Source organism: Lynx canadensis, chromosome A1 (assembly GCF_007474595.2).
Source record: "Lynx canadensis isolate LIC74 chromosome A1, mLynCan4.pri.v2, whole genome shotgun sequence".
NCBI lineage: Eukaryota > Metazoa > Chordata > Mammalia > Carnivora > Felidae > Lynx > Lynx canadensis.
The window spans coordinates 157,350,154-157,363,204 of record NC_044303.2 but is presented as its reverse complement, the minus strand read 5'-3'; the positions used below and the strand labels follow the sequence as shown (position 1 = coordinate 157,363,204).

Genomic DNA, 13,051 nt, shown 5'->3' with positions numbered 1-13,051 from the left:
CAGGTAACAGGATAGGCAGGGGAACGTGGTGGCTTCAATTTTATCTGTAAAGTAGTATTTCTTCCAGGAAATCTTAAGTCAATTTGGTGCCTTAAGATTTTAAGTGGAAGCAAGGAGAATGGAAGGAGAAAGTTCAGTAGGCTCTGTAAGAGGTTTACGTTATTAGAATGATTGGGAGAATAAAATAGAGCAATACTCACTGCTTGGCAAACTCATCCGTTTGTCAGCACCGTGTATGTTCCAATTCTGGTTGGCTATCCTAAAAGTCAACAGGGCCCTGACTCCCTCCTCAGACTCAAAGCATCTTTAGCTGTATAATTTTTAAGGAGAGAGAACTGTGGAAATTTAGGGGGAATACAAAATCACGGGGTGGTATGAACATAACTAAGATCATGTGAAGATTTTTTTAGGACTAGAGCAAGCTGGGGAAAAAAAAGGTTTAGGTTTTATGTTAATTAGAAAAGCAATTATACCCAATTCAGAGACCAGAGTTTTTTTCAGTGAGCTGATAATGAGCAAGTTTATTTACTCAGATTTAAGACAAACTAAATTAATATAGGACATATGATTATAAACATTTGGCTGTTGATATGTTGACTGTTGAATAGATCCAAGCTGTATTTTTATGAGGTCAATAAAAGAGCTTTGGAAAAGTCTGAGAAAAAAAAAAAAAATCAAAGCCCTTGGCCAATGTTAGAAGGTACATTGGAGGTTCTAATGTAGTTTAGTGTCTGTTCCTGTATCTTCTGTCCTGCCTTTGTCTCTATCTTAGCATATCCTTTAGCCAGACTGAAAAATGAGAGGACACATAAGTTTGGGCTGGTAAAGAATGGAGAGAGTGGGGCAGAGAAGAGCACTTTATTTTTGTTACATTGTTTTAAAAATAAGAATAAAGAAGAGTAGTCCACTTAGACTGCAAATAATATAGCAAAATAGACATAAACATATCAAATTATGATCTTATTTTTAAAAATACCATGTTCTTGGGACACCTGGATGGCTTAGTCAATTAAAAATCCAACTCTGGATTTTGGCTCAGGTCATTGTCTCACAGTTGTGAGATCGAGGCCCACATTGGGTCTGTGCTGGGTGTGGAGCCTGCTTGGAATTCTCTCTCTCCCTCTGCCCCTCCCCTGCTCATGCTCTCTCTCTCAAAAAAAAGTAACATTTTATTTTCAAAAAATAACATGTTCTTTTCAAATTACCTCAAGAATACATGAATTTATTTTTGTGAATTTATGAAATAGGTAATACACTGAGCAAGATTTATGAAATAGGTAATACACTGAGCAAAATGATCAGATCTGTCTTTGTCCCCCATCATCCCCTATTTCAAACCTTCTTCCCAGATATAATGTCTTAGCCACAATTGGTGTGCAGTCCATCCAGGTTCTTTTCTATGAATTTTCATGTAAAAATTCATGTACCCATAACTGGGATAATGTTTATTTTTGCAACACGTCCTTTCCATTTAATACCTTTTAGGGAGTTTTGCATGGTGGCGCATGTAGAGAACCTAGTTATGTTTAACAGCTTCATACTATTCCTTAGTAAGGTGAAGCCATTGTTTACTTAACCTTCTGCTCTTCATGGCCCAATGCAGCATTTGCATTTTTTCGCTATTACAAACAATTCTGCAGTGAATATTCTAGTGTATCCATTGTAGCAGCAGAAGGCAGATGTGACTTAATGCATGGCCAGATGTAGGAACTACAGTAGCATCAGGAGTCTGCCTTTTATATTTTTGCCTTTTTTTTCTTGATTGGCTTCAGTTTTTATACAACCTCACCTCATGTGGTAGCACATATGTCTGTCAGCAATTCTAGGCTTACATTCTATAAACTTAAACTCTTTCACATTCTAAGCAAAAAATAGAATATTGGATCTCAGTGAACCAGCTTGGGTTACGTGATCATCCCTGAACTGATCACTGTAGCTCTGTAGACAGTATACACGGGTTAATCAGGCCTGCGTCACATGCCCACTTCTGGGGCCAGGTCAGCATGACCCAAATACGGACTAAGAAGAAGGGATGGATGGGTGATCTGCGAAATAAAAATCAGAAGGATGATACCAGGAGGAGGCACATACAGCAGTCAGGCAAATATATCAATTTCTCCTGCAAATGTCTTATAGATAATATTTTATGTTTTTGTGAGTAGGAAGTGAATAGACATCCTAATGATATCCAGACTTATGTCATTAGGACCAAAGCTTTCTTGTAAGCATCTTTCCAAATTTTTGCTGGAATAATGAAACAAGTATGTTTTGATATTTACTATTGTATATGAAAATAAAGTATGTTATTGATTGAGGATCATTAACATTATGAAAAAGAAGTAATTTTTGCAATTCAGGAAAATGTTACCCAGTGTATTTGCTAAAAGTTCAGTGATATGGTAGGTCATATCTTTTCTATGATAAATACCTTGTCTTAGAACACCTTTTGAAATATTCTATTATTTGCCACACTATAGCCTAAACTCTATTTATTTATTTATTTATTTATTTATTTATTTATTTATTTATATTTAACAATGTTTATCAAATTCCACTCTGTGCTCAGCACCATGCCAGAGGCTGAGGATAAAATCTTGACTACAAGATCTCTGCCCTCAAGTTTCTTACATTATTGTTAGGGGCCGCAGACTATAAATAAGTAAATGAATGAGTAAAGGAGAACTTTCCAGGCTGTGACGCACTATGAAGGAAATAAAAAGGATCCTGATAAGGAAAGTAATTGGGGAAGGTCATGTCTGGTGAGGCGGTAAGGGAGGACCTCTCTGAAGAGAGAATGTTTGAACTGAAAGCTGGGAATGAAGAATGAACCCCAAACTCTAGGTCTGTGCTGTCAGACGTAGTAGCCTCCACCCATTTGTGGCTATTGAGCACTCAGTTGTGGCGACTTTGAATCAAAATCCGCTATAAATGTAAAATGCACACCAGATCTCCAAGATTAGTATAAAAATTATAAAATATTTAATAATTTGTGTGTTGAGTACATGTTGAAATTGAAATATTTTAGATATGTTAGAGTAAGCATTGTTAAAATTAACTTTACGTATTTCTCTTTACGTTTTTAATGTGACCACTAAGACTGTAAAATTATATATGCAGTTTACTTACGTGTCTTTTGAACAGTCCTGGTCTAGGTGGTTTCAATTTGCTATAAATGCCATGTGCTTTTTCATCGTTTCGTCCTTGGTCATGCCAGTGGCAACTGAATTTATGTAGTAGATTTCTCTCCAAGGATATAAGTGTGTAATATTCATTGACTGAGGTGTATAAATATAATAATTCAATGTGTGATCAAGCTTAATAAAGCTCAGAGTTAAGAGGTAGTGGGTGGTAGAGAAAGCACAGAAAATTGCCACATTTACTAAAGGAGTTGTGTCATTAGTCATGTTCCTTTAGAAATGCTCACAAAACAGATAAAGGAGGGCTCTGAGCTGGAGAGGTAGGCAGAGCAAACGGCACAAGGTAATGACAGCGTGGGACAGGATTTCTGTGGGAATGAGTGAGAGCAAACCACAAAGATCTATTTTCATTCTCTGCTTCGTGAAGGAGATTCTGTTGTGTTGTACAGAACTGCCACTTCTTGCACGTTAAAACAGAGTTTTCTTCTACACATTGTTTTTGAACTGAGAGGAATGTTAGTGACTTTCGCGTGCCTCTCTCACGTCTCTGTCAGGGCAATGGTAGCAAGTTCACACACATTTAATAACATTACATTAATTCACTGCTGAGAGCAAGCAGAATAGTTTTCTTTGTGCCATATTGTTCTCATTTCCATTCGTGGCTTGTGCCACAGGGAAGAAATTAATCAGTTAAGAAAATGCACGTTTGTTTGACCTGGTGAGGGAGGGGGTGTTTGGGGGTGGGGGGAAAGGTTTACATTTTAGTTTGTAAACAGTTTGGGACCCCACATGTGATGATTGTTATGTAATCTAACAGTTTTGTGAGGGGGAAACTCTACCCTTACTGGTTTGAGAGGGAGTTGAGTCATATCCTGTGAATGTGAGGCAACAGTATTTAAGCATCACGGGTTCCTCTTACTTTCATTCTAAGTGGCTGCAGTTGAGAGCAGCAAGTGCTGTCTGTGAAGAGGCTGTTACCAGCCCTTGGAGGTGAACAGCCTCTCCTACAAGGATTCAGGAAAGAAAGCCAAGTCTGAATATGCAGTTCTCTCACTGGAATGAAAGATGTTTGGTCTATTTCTAATCAACTATGCTAGACACCTGCAAGCCGAAAAGTGCCTGCAATTTGCCATTTGTTTATAATAAGGTAAGCTCCACGTTTTGGTTTACTCATTGCATCAGGACAGCCTGGAATTAACGTGGCAGTTTTCGTACATGATTGTGCTTCAGAAAATGCCTTCTCACAGGTATTGAAGGTGGCATTTGAGTTGCTAACACAAGTAATTTTAAACTTACAGTTCAATCCATTTGTGAAATAATTTAAGAGATTGATATTTTCTTTATACTAGCTTTTTATGAAAAATGTAATACCTGAGAAGCAGAAACGCTGTAGTAGTTTTGTATCATTTTAGGTCTTTTTTAAGGATTAAATAGTACCAGGATCTTTTCCCTTTTGTCCCCCCTTTTTGCTACTTTATGATCTCCGTTAAAGATGAAATGTGCATAAAACTCACATGATTGTGCTTGGATTTTACTCTAAATAACCATAGCTTGCCAGCTATATTTCTCCACTGTGATAAAAAGTGGTCTTAGTCATAGGAAGTTTAGGGTTGAAAAGTAATGAAAGTCTCTTTCCCTTTCTTATTTGGCTTTCTGTTTAAGTAAAAGGGCACCATATTCATAAACTTTGATTGATGTGTCAACTTTAAAACGTGTATGAGTGTATCACAAGCCCACTTCCTCAGTTGCTGTTGGAGACACTCATTTATAAATCGTATGGATAGAAAAATCTGTGGATAGAAAAGTGAATGAGAGGTTTGTTTTTCAAATTCTTTAAGCTTGCGGCTGAGAGGCTGGAGTGAAAGACAGGAATGTTGTCTTGGGTTTTTATTGATTGAAGAACCAACATCGAATCAGAGACTAACAGTGGTGTCTGGTGTCACATAACTTTGAACACTCATATTTAAGACCTTTGAATTCTTTTGAGACAGAAAAGGTTAATTTGATTTTGAGGGCTATAGCTGTGACTTTGTAAGTTATTAATGAATTGAGGGACTTTTTGTATGTTTAATGACAGTTGGCATTAGAATACTTTCTTCTTGATTATTGACCATTGTCATGCTTAGAGATTGTTTCATTTCTGTTCAAAATTATACCCATTACAAAATTGCTATATTCTAACTACACATGGAAATTACTTTTCATTGGATATATATTGAATAATTCATGGTTTTTTGCAAAGGTCAGAGGGTCAATGAACTAATGGAAGGCATGTAGTTTTCCTCTTCTTTGAAGGAGAAATTCAAATTAGTTCAACTTCCAAACATATTTAATGGCAGTGTTCCAAATTGAGAAAATAAAAAAACTTTAAGGAAAATGACTTAGCACAATGAAAGCCTTTGGGGCCATGCATAGTGAAAAAGCACATATCCCAAAAGATTAGAATACAAAATGTTATAAGTAGAATATCCTGATATCGAATCTGTAGCAAACTCTTTTTTTTTTCTGGCAGAAAGGGACCTATTCTGGTTAGTGACTAAATCTGCTTGACTATTTTCCCTTATACTATATGTGAATTACTAAATGTCAATAGAAAGAATAGCATATATCTACATCAAGACAAAAGCATGTATTATTACGCTTTGCATAGTGTCCGATTCTTAAATATGGATTATAATGGCCATACAGCTGTTGTTATGGATTAAAACTCAGACTGATAAAATGTTGTGAAATCAAGTTTTTACAGTATGCTCTGTTTCAAATATGGACTTAATTATTTATGACATTGCACAGCCAACTGGTAATTACCTGATTAGATTATCAAGGCATCTTGCTTCCCCTCCTTCGTTGCTGTGATCCCCATTCTTTGACTATATTCTTTACACTTCCAGAAGTGGTGTGGGTAAAGTGCAGGGAGAGAGAAGGAAAGAAAACAAATACACACACAGTGTCATTTTTCTGTGTCTCACCTCTCAAAATGGTTTTGATGAAGAAAGAGTTTCGATATAATAGCTAAAATGAGTCTTTAGATAACCTGTGGATCTTAATTAGTCAGGAAATCCCTTGACCTCTGAGATGAGGAACAATTGGGAACTTGGTTCGGAAAACCTTTTTTTACCTTACGGGATTGTTTGCAAAGATGCAATAATTTCATATCTGTGTTGTATTTTATTAACTGTAAGGTGTTAGGCATATTTTTGAGAATTTTTTTGTCTTCCTATAGTAAAGGAGCTGATGAGATATCAAAGATACTCAGAATTCCACTCTGGATTTAGAATATTTCTTTTCAGTAATAAAAGTCTCCTTTTTCTTCTCTTTGTAAACTACTTTACTGGTTAATTTCCAACTTATATAAAAATATTTTGCAAGGATGAGCTCCAAAACTAAAAACCAAGAACCCAAATTTACCTAAGTCTTGGTGCTGTTTTAAAATTTCAAATATCTCCTGGAAACTCATTGTCACTTAAAAAGTATTTATCAAGTGGCAACTAAACTTAATTTTCAACCTAGAAACAGCATGATGTCTCTCAACTGGGGACTGCATCAGCAGAAGCACACATGACATTTTTTCTTTGTTTTTAAAGATTTTTCTCTTAGGTGAGGCTTTGACAGGTTCAGGAAATTTTTTTATAGAGTATTCGTTCTGACTCCTGGAAACTGAATCTTTCTGGATGGTGATTTAGATGCTGCTGTCTCTAGTGAATCCTTCTGGATATCAAATGCAGCACACTTGCTGGTAAAAATAAGTAGAGATAACTCCACCTATTTCTGAAAATCAGTTTTGAAGATCAAATGAAACTGTTGGCTGTGAGAGTCCTTGTAAATGCCATAGAGCTTACAAATACCACTATCACAAGGTAAGATATACAAAATTACGTTTTTGAGGCAAACTTGATGTCCTCTCACATATTCTCATTTCACAAAGAATGGACTTAAGATCCACAAGAGTTAAGAAAGGTGCCTCACTTTCCTTAAGCTAATACCTGAGTCAAGACCAAAATCTAGGTCTTTCTGTCTGCTCAATTAGCTAGAAATTGATCAGAAAGACTTTTTCTTGAGTTATATGATTAGGGTTTAAAAATAAATAAATAATATTTTTCACATATTGATGAACATTTTTTTTAGGAAGCTATATGCTTAGAGAATATTTTGTAGGAGACATATTGCCTTGTCTATAAGTTGTGTGGGCTGAGGATTCTCTGTTGGATCTAGTTTAATGGAACATGAATTTTCGGAATGATTATCAAACTAAAACATCTGACTCTTGGAGTCTCTTAGCTTTTTCACAAAGTGTCCAAGCTCTTACTATGGGAGATTGAATCATAAAAGGAGGCATGCATAATGAATAGGGGTAGATCTGTAGCTTTTAAAATTGTAGGTAGTATGGTAGATTGTTTTGATATGTTTGTTGAAAGTGGTTAGCAAAAAGAGATTCTCCAAACGCTTATCATTAAAAAGAAATTGGGAAAATTTAAACAACCAGATAGACTTGCAACCATTTCTGTTAAAATCCATCTGGCTATTTCATATTTATGAAACTCCCTTCTTTATCGGGGACATGAGTTGGGAGAAACATGACTTTCCAAATTACAGAAGTTAAGGCCGTGTATCTTACTATACCAATGAACATGATAGGTTTATAAAGAAAATTTTTCTTTAAAACGTCTTAAATTAAGATTAGAAGACAGAGGCAGGATGCTTGTGTGGCTCAGTTGGCTAAGTGTCTGACTCTTAATTTCAGCTCGGGTCATGATCTCACAGTTCGTGGGACAGAGCCTTGCATTGGGCTCTGTGCTAACAGTGCCAAGCCTGCTTGGGTTTCTCCCTCTCTCTCTGCCTCTCTGCCCCCCCCCCACTCCTCCCCCCCCCTCTCACTCTTTTCCCTCTCTCTCAAAATAAATAAATAAACATTTTTTAAAAATTAGAAGACAGATTAATTGAAAACTTTTTGTATGTTGGTAGTAGTAATAAAGGTTATTTTTACTACAAGGAATCAAAACATGGTCACCATTTCATTTAATAAAATATGTAACTCTTATGAAAGGTGTATGCTATCTGCATATCCTATACTCCAACTTACCGCTTCAGTAAATAAGTGGAATTTATCATTATGCTATCTTATGAACAAATCTTAGCCCTGCACTGTAATAAAGTTCACTGCTTACTTTATCCCTAGAACTATATGAATCTGCTATATAACCTTTAGGAGATAAAGGAAAACAGGTGAGATGAAGATGTAAAAGTCTTTAAACACTTTGCTAAATAGAAATATAAGGTGATATTGGGCACTAGGAGTGTAGTGGGAGGAATCAGTACTTCCTTGTAATATTGACCCCTCCTGTGGCTTTGGAGGTAACAAGTCTTGTGATTTTGTTTTTCTATCTGTGAAGCTTAGAAAACACATTAAAGCCAGACAGTTATCCCACATATCCTATAGGTACTTGGTAAATATTGATTAATGATCCTGTGAACATCAAGGTTGGGTGAAGCACTTTGAACTCATTTTGAAGAGTCTATCCATGTATCATTGGTATAAGTGCCAAGGTTTGTAAAAATATCCCCTTGAGAGAAACACAAGGAAGAAAGCTTTGGAGATGGTTTGCTGGGTTTTGATTCCATATTAATTTAGTGAAGATAATCAAATCAGTCACTTGGTCTTCCTTTGCTTGAATCATTTCACTAGTAGGATAGGATTAGTAATATATATTCATGACAATTGACAGCATCCCCAAATGTAACAAATCAAGTTCTAAATCTCTCACTCCATAAATGTTTTGTCCAAGATGAAAATAACAGTAATGCTAACACTGAAGTCAGCCTATATAATAGCTTTTTATGAACTATCTAAATTAATGTCTTAAAACCACCTTATAAAATTTGGGCACTATTAATATTCCCACTTTATAGATGGAGAAACTGAAGTATTTAGAAATTTAATGACTTATCCCTGACATCACACAAATAGTTATAGAATGACCAGAATTGAACCAAGGCAGTCAGGCTTCAGAGCCAGGGTACCTGATTACATTTTATGCTGCCTCCAGTTCGAATCCCTTGATCCCAGTAATAGGAAGTGAGTGTTAAAAAGTGCCACAGACAAGAAAAGAAATCTTTTTAATGTTAATGTATTCAATCATTTCGATGACTCCAACATTCTCATTCTTAGTGAAACCCAGGCCTTTATGAAGCAGAAATATACTAAAATTACTTGGGAATTCATGTAAGATGAAGCTAGTAACAATACAAAATGTGTCTGGAATGAGAAGACATAATAGAGAGTTCTTCTAGGTGATTATAGTCTTTGGCCAAATGAAAATTTTTCCATATTTTGGAGGGGGTAGGGAGAGAAAGACAGCTTTCAATGTATACATAATCAACTTACACAGTCCCAGAAAAGCTTGTGGAAAATTTTGTGTTTAGAGGAAAGATTAATGCCATGTCGCCTTTTGTCTGGACACTCCATAAACATTTCCTGATGAAAGGCATTATTTGGGGGAAGGAGCACATTGAATGAATGGTAGAAGGAGTTTAGGTCCATTGTTCAACTAGGGTACATTTTGATCTGCTTTCTCCAAAGACTGCACAAATTTTGCTTGAAATTCTTGAGTGGTTTTCAAACCTTCTTGTTTCTTCAGGTTTTTCAGACAAGGACTTCCTTCACAGTGTTGTGCACCCTTAGCACTATCTTGGTGACTAATACATAGTAGACTCTCAAGAAGTAAGGCTTCTTGGCAAGGTGGGTGGAAGGATGGATGGATGGATGGATGAATGGATGGATGGATGGTAGGGATAAACTGGCACATCTCCAGATCTGCTCTGAGCCATGACTCATGTATCTGAAACTGGATTTGGATCAGACTGTCACTGAGCATGTGGGAAAAGGGAATGAAGTATAAAGTATGAAAGAGTTTACCTCAGTTAATTTGATACTTTATCATATGATGGTTTTCAACATGGAACTGACATAGCCAACTGGTACAAGCCTTTCACACTGTTTCATATTAGTTTCTTTAATTACACATACAAAGCATAATTGCTTTACTCCCTTGATTCAAAAGCTAAATAGGGGCGCCTGGGTGGCTTAGTTGGTTAACTGACGGACTTTGGCTCAGGTCATGATCGCGCAGTCCGAGTTCTAGCCCCGCGTTGGGACTGTGCTGACAGCTCAGAGTCTGGAGCCTGCTTCAGATTCTGTGTCTCCCTCTTTCTATGCCCCTCCCCCACTCACACTCTGTCTCTCTCTCTAAGAATAAATAAAGGTTAAAAAAATTTATGAAAAATGTATGCAAATATATACACATATAGCATATATATTATACATATACAGAGACAGATTTAGATAAAATTAAAAGATCAAAATAAATTTGAATACCTAAATTAATGGGAATTATCAAAGTTTGACTATTTTAGGATTTGTTGTGAAAAATAATCAAAATTGTTTCAGAAGAAACAATTCAGGCAGAGAATTGGAGAAAACAAAGGAATTTTTAAAAATCATTTTTAAATGCTTATTTACAAAAATATATGTTTCTTTCAATCTTAGAAGAAAAGTTTTGTTTTTTCCACAAAATTTCATTAGAGAGCTCAAACTAAGAAGTCTGGGAACCAAGGGCACCTGGGTGGCTCAGCTGGTTAAATATCAGACTTTAGCTCAGGTCATGATCTCCCAGTTTGTGGGTTTGAGGCCCCTGTCTGGCTCTGTGCTAACAGCTCAGAGTCTGGGGCCTGCTTCAGATTCTGTGTCTATCTCTCTCTCTGCCCCTCCCCTGCTTATACTCTGTCTCTCGCTCTCTCTCTCTCAAACATAGATCAACATTAAAAAAATACAAGGAAGTCTGGGAGCTGAAATTTATTTAGTATCACTTTTTGAGATATGGTCAATTACTGAGAGATGGTTTTCAAAATAAGAATAGTGACTAAGGATAGGAAATACTGCCGATTTCCAGGGAAGGTGGTTATTGTTTCAAGTTTTTCAAGGGGGAAAACACAAAAAACTTTCCTATAAAAACATGTGATCAAACGCAAAATATATCCAAGTTTTAGACAATGGGAGCAACTCTATTGGGAAAATTATACATTTGGCCTTGGCCCAAAGCAATAATTAAAAATGAAACACACACACACACACAGAAAAAAATCCCAGTCAGCACAAAATCATTGGTTGGATTTTCTTTTTCCTGGTCCTAAACACAGCAAGTAGCATATGTTCACTGTTTGAGGATATTCTCTTCTTTGGTGTATAGGTTTCTTGTGTTATTTGAAATGCATATGATTCCTATGGCTCATTGTTTACTGTGGGTGATTTTCCTACCTTAGAAATAGCAGGCTCCAAGTAACAATCAGTTGAAAGTGTTACACTGGGAAACAGCAGACCTGCATTCTACACTGTACAGTCTGGGCCTTGTTTTAACATCCCTCAAATGAAGCATTCATCCTCTATCCCTCTCTTGTTTCCCAAAGACTAGGAATTAATTCTGGATAGGATTTCTCCCTCCCTCCCTCCCTCCCTCCCTCCCTCCCTCCCTCCCTCCCTCCCTTTCTTTCTTTCTTTCTTTCTTTCTTTCTTTCTTTCTTTTCTTTCTTTCTCTCTCTTTCTTTTCATTTTCAAATCAGTGGTTACTTTATTTTCAAATCAATTCTGAAACAATTAATTCCAAGTTTATCTAGCCAAAGTGGATGAAAAACTTCTGCTAAGTTCATGCCTAGAGTTTGAGAAATGTTCATGCTATAAATAGATATATGGATGGATGGTACATAAATGAATTAATGCCTCATGGCAAATGCATACTTTCTAAATGTGTAAATTGCCACAAAAAATACGCCAGACAAAAGGAGACTTTGTAGCTTTATTATCTCTCTTAAATATTTTTAATGTTTTAATTTATTTGAGAGAGAGAATGAGAGAATAAGAGAGTGAACAGGGGAGGAGCAGAGAGTGAGGGAGACACAGAATCCAAAGCAGGCTCCAGGCTCTGAGCTGTCAGCACAGAACCCAATGCTGGGCTCATACTCATGAAAAGGGAGATCATGACCTGTGCCAAAGTCTGATGCTTAACCAACTGAGACACCCGGGCACCCCTGCCTCTGTTAAGTATTTGATAAGTCACACTATATATGAATGTTCAAAAGTGTTTGAAAAGTACACTGCAATTCCAAAAGTATGCAGATTACTATCAGGAAGCCGCTAATGTCGACAGGAATATGACTTTTAATTGTTACTTTTAGGAGAAGTTATTGAAGTGATCATTGTTTCAAGCTTTCCCAGGAAGAAAAGAACAGAAAATCTTCCTGTAAAAATACTTGATCACACAACTTTTAGGGTCAAAATATGTAAGTTTTAGACAATGGAAACAAATCTTTTGGAAAAGCAGTCCTGTTCTTTGGCTCCTAACATGGCAGGTGCTTTACAACGAAGGGCAGACTCCCCATTTGGATGGTTTTTATGTATCAGACACTAACATAATTTTTTTCAGAAATCAACTAAGGCCTGAAAACTATGTTTGCTGTGTTAAAATATTTTTCTCATCATACCTTGAACTCTTTCTCATTGTGTCTCTTACTTTTGTATGTTTTCAGAAGAGATTACCATTATATTTTACTCTTTTAATTATATTTTTAAACAAAACATAAGGAGAAAGTTAACTAAAACCTAAACATCAGGGGCGCCTGAGTGGATCAGTCAGTTAAGTGTCTGACTCCATCTCAGCTCAGATCTTTTTTTTTTTTTTTTTCAACGTTTATTTATTTTTGGGACAGAGAGAGACAGAGCATGAATGGGGGAGGGGCAGAGAGAGAGGGAGATACAGAATCGGAAACAGGCTCCAGGCTCCGAGCCATCAGCCCAGAGCCCGACGCGGGGCTCGAACTCACGGACCGCGAGATCGTGACCTGGCTGAAGTCGGACGCTTAACCGA

At 36.6% G+C, this 13,051-nt stretch overlaps 1 protein-coding gene across 23 annotated transcripts in view; it reads left to right on the top strand.

The window, feature by feature from the left end:
- MCTP1 (multiple C2 and transmembrane domain containing 1) overlaps window positions 1-13,051 on the top strand; it is a 537,798-nt gene that overhangs the window by 186,690 nt on the left and 338,057 nt on the right. The window contains exon 1 of one of the 23 annotated variants that reach the window (XM_030325074.2): window positions 4,061-4,284. The exons of the other annotated variants lie outside the window; for them this stretch is intronic. Coding sequence (XP_030180934.1) covers window positions 4,228-4,284 — 57 coding nt within the window. The 5' untranslated portion in view covers window positions 4,061-4,227. Of the gene's footprint in view, window positions 1-4,060; window positions 4,285-13,051 lie in introns of those variants that run through there. 23 annotated transcript variants of the gene reach the window in all.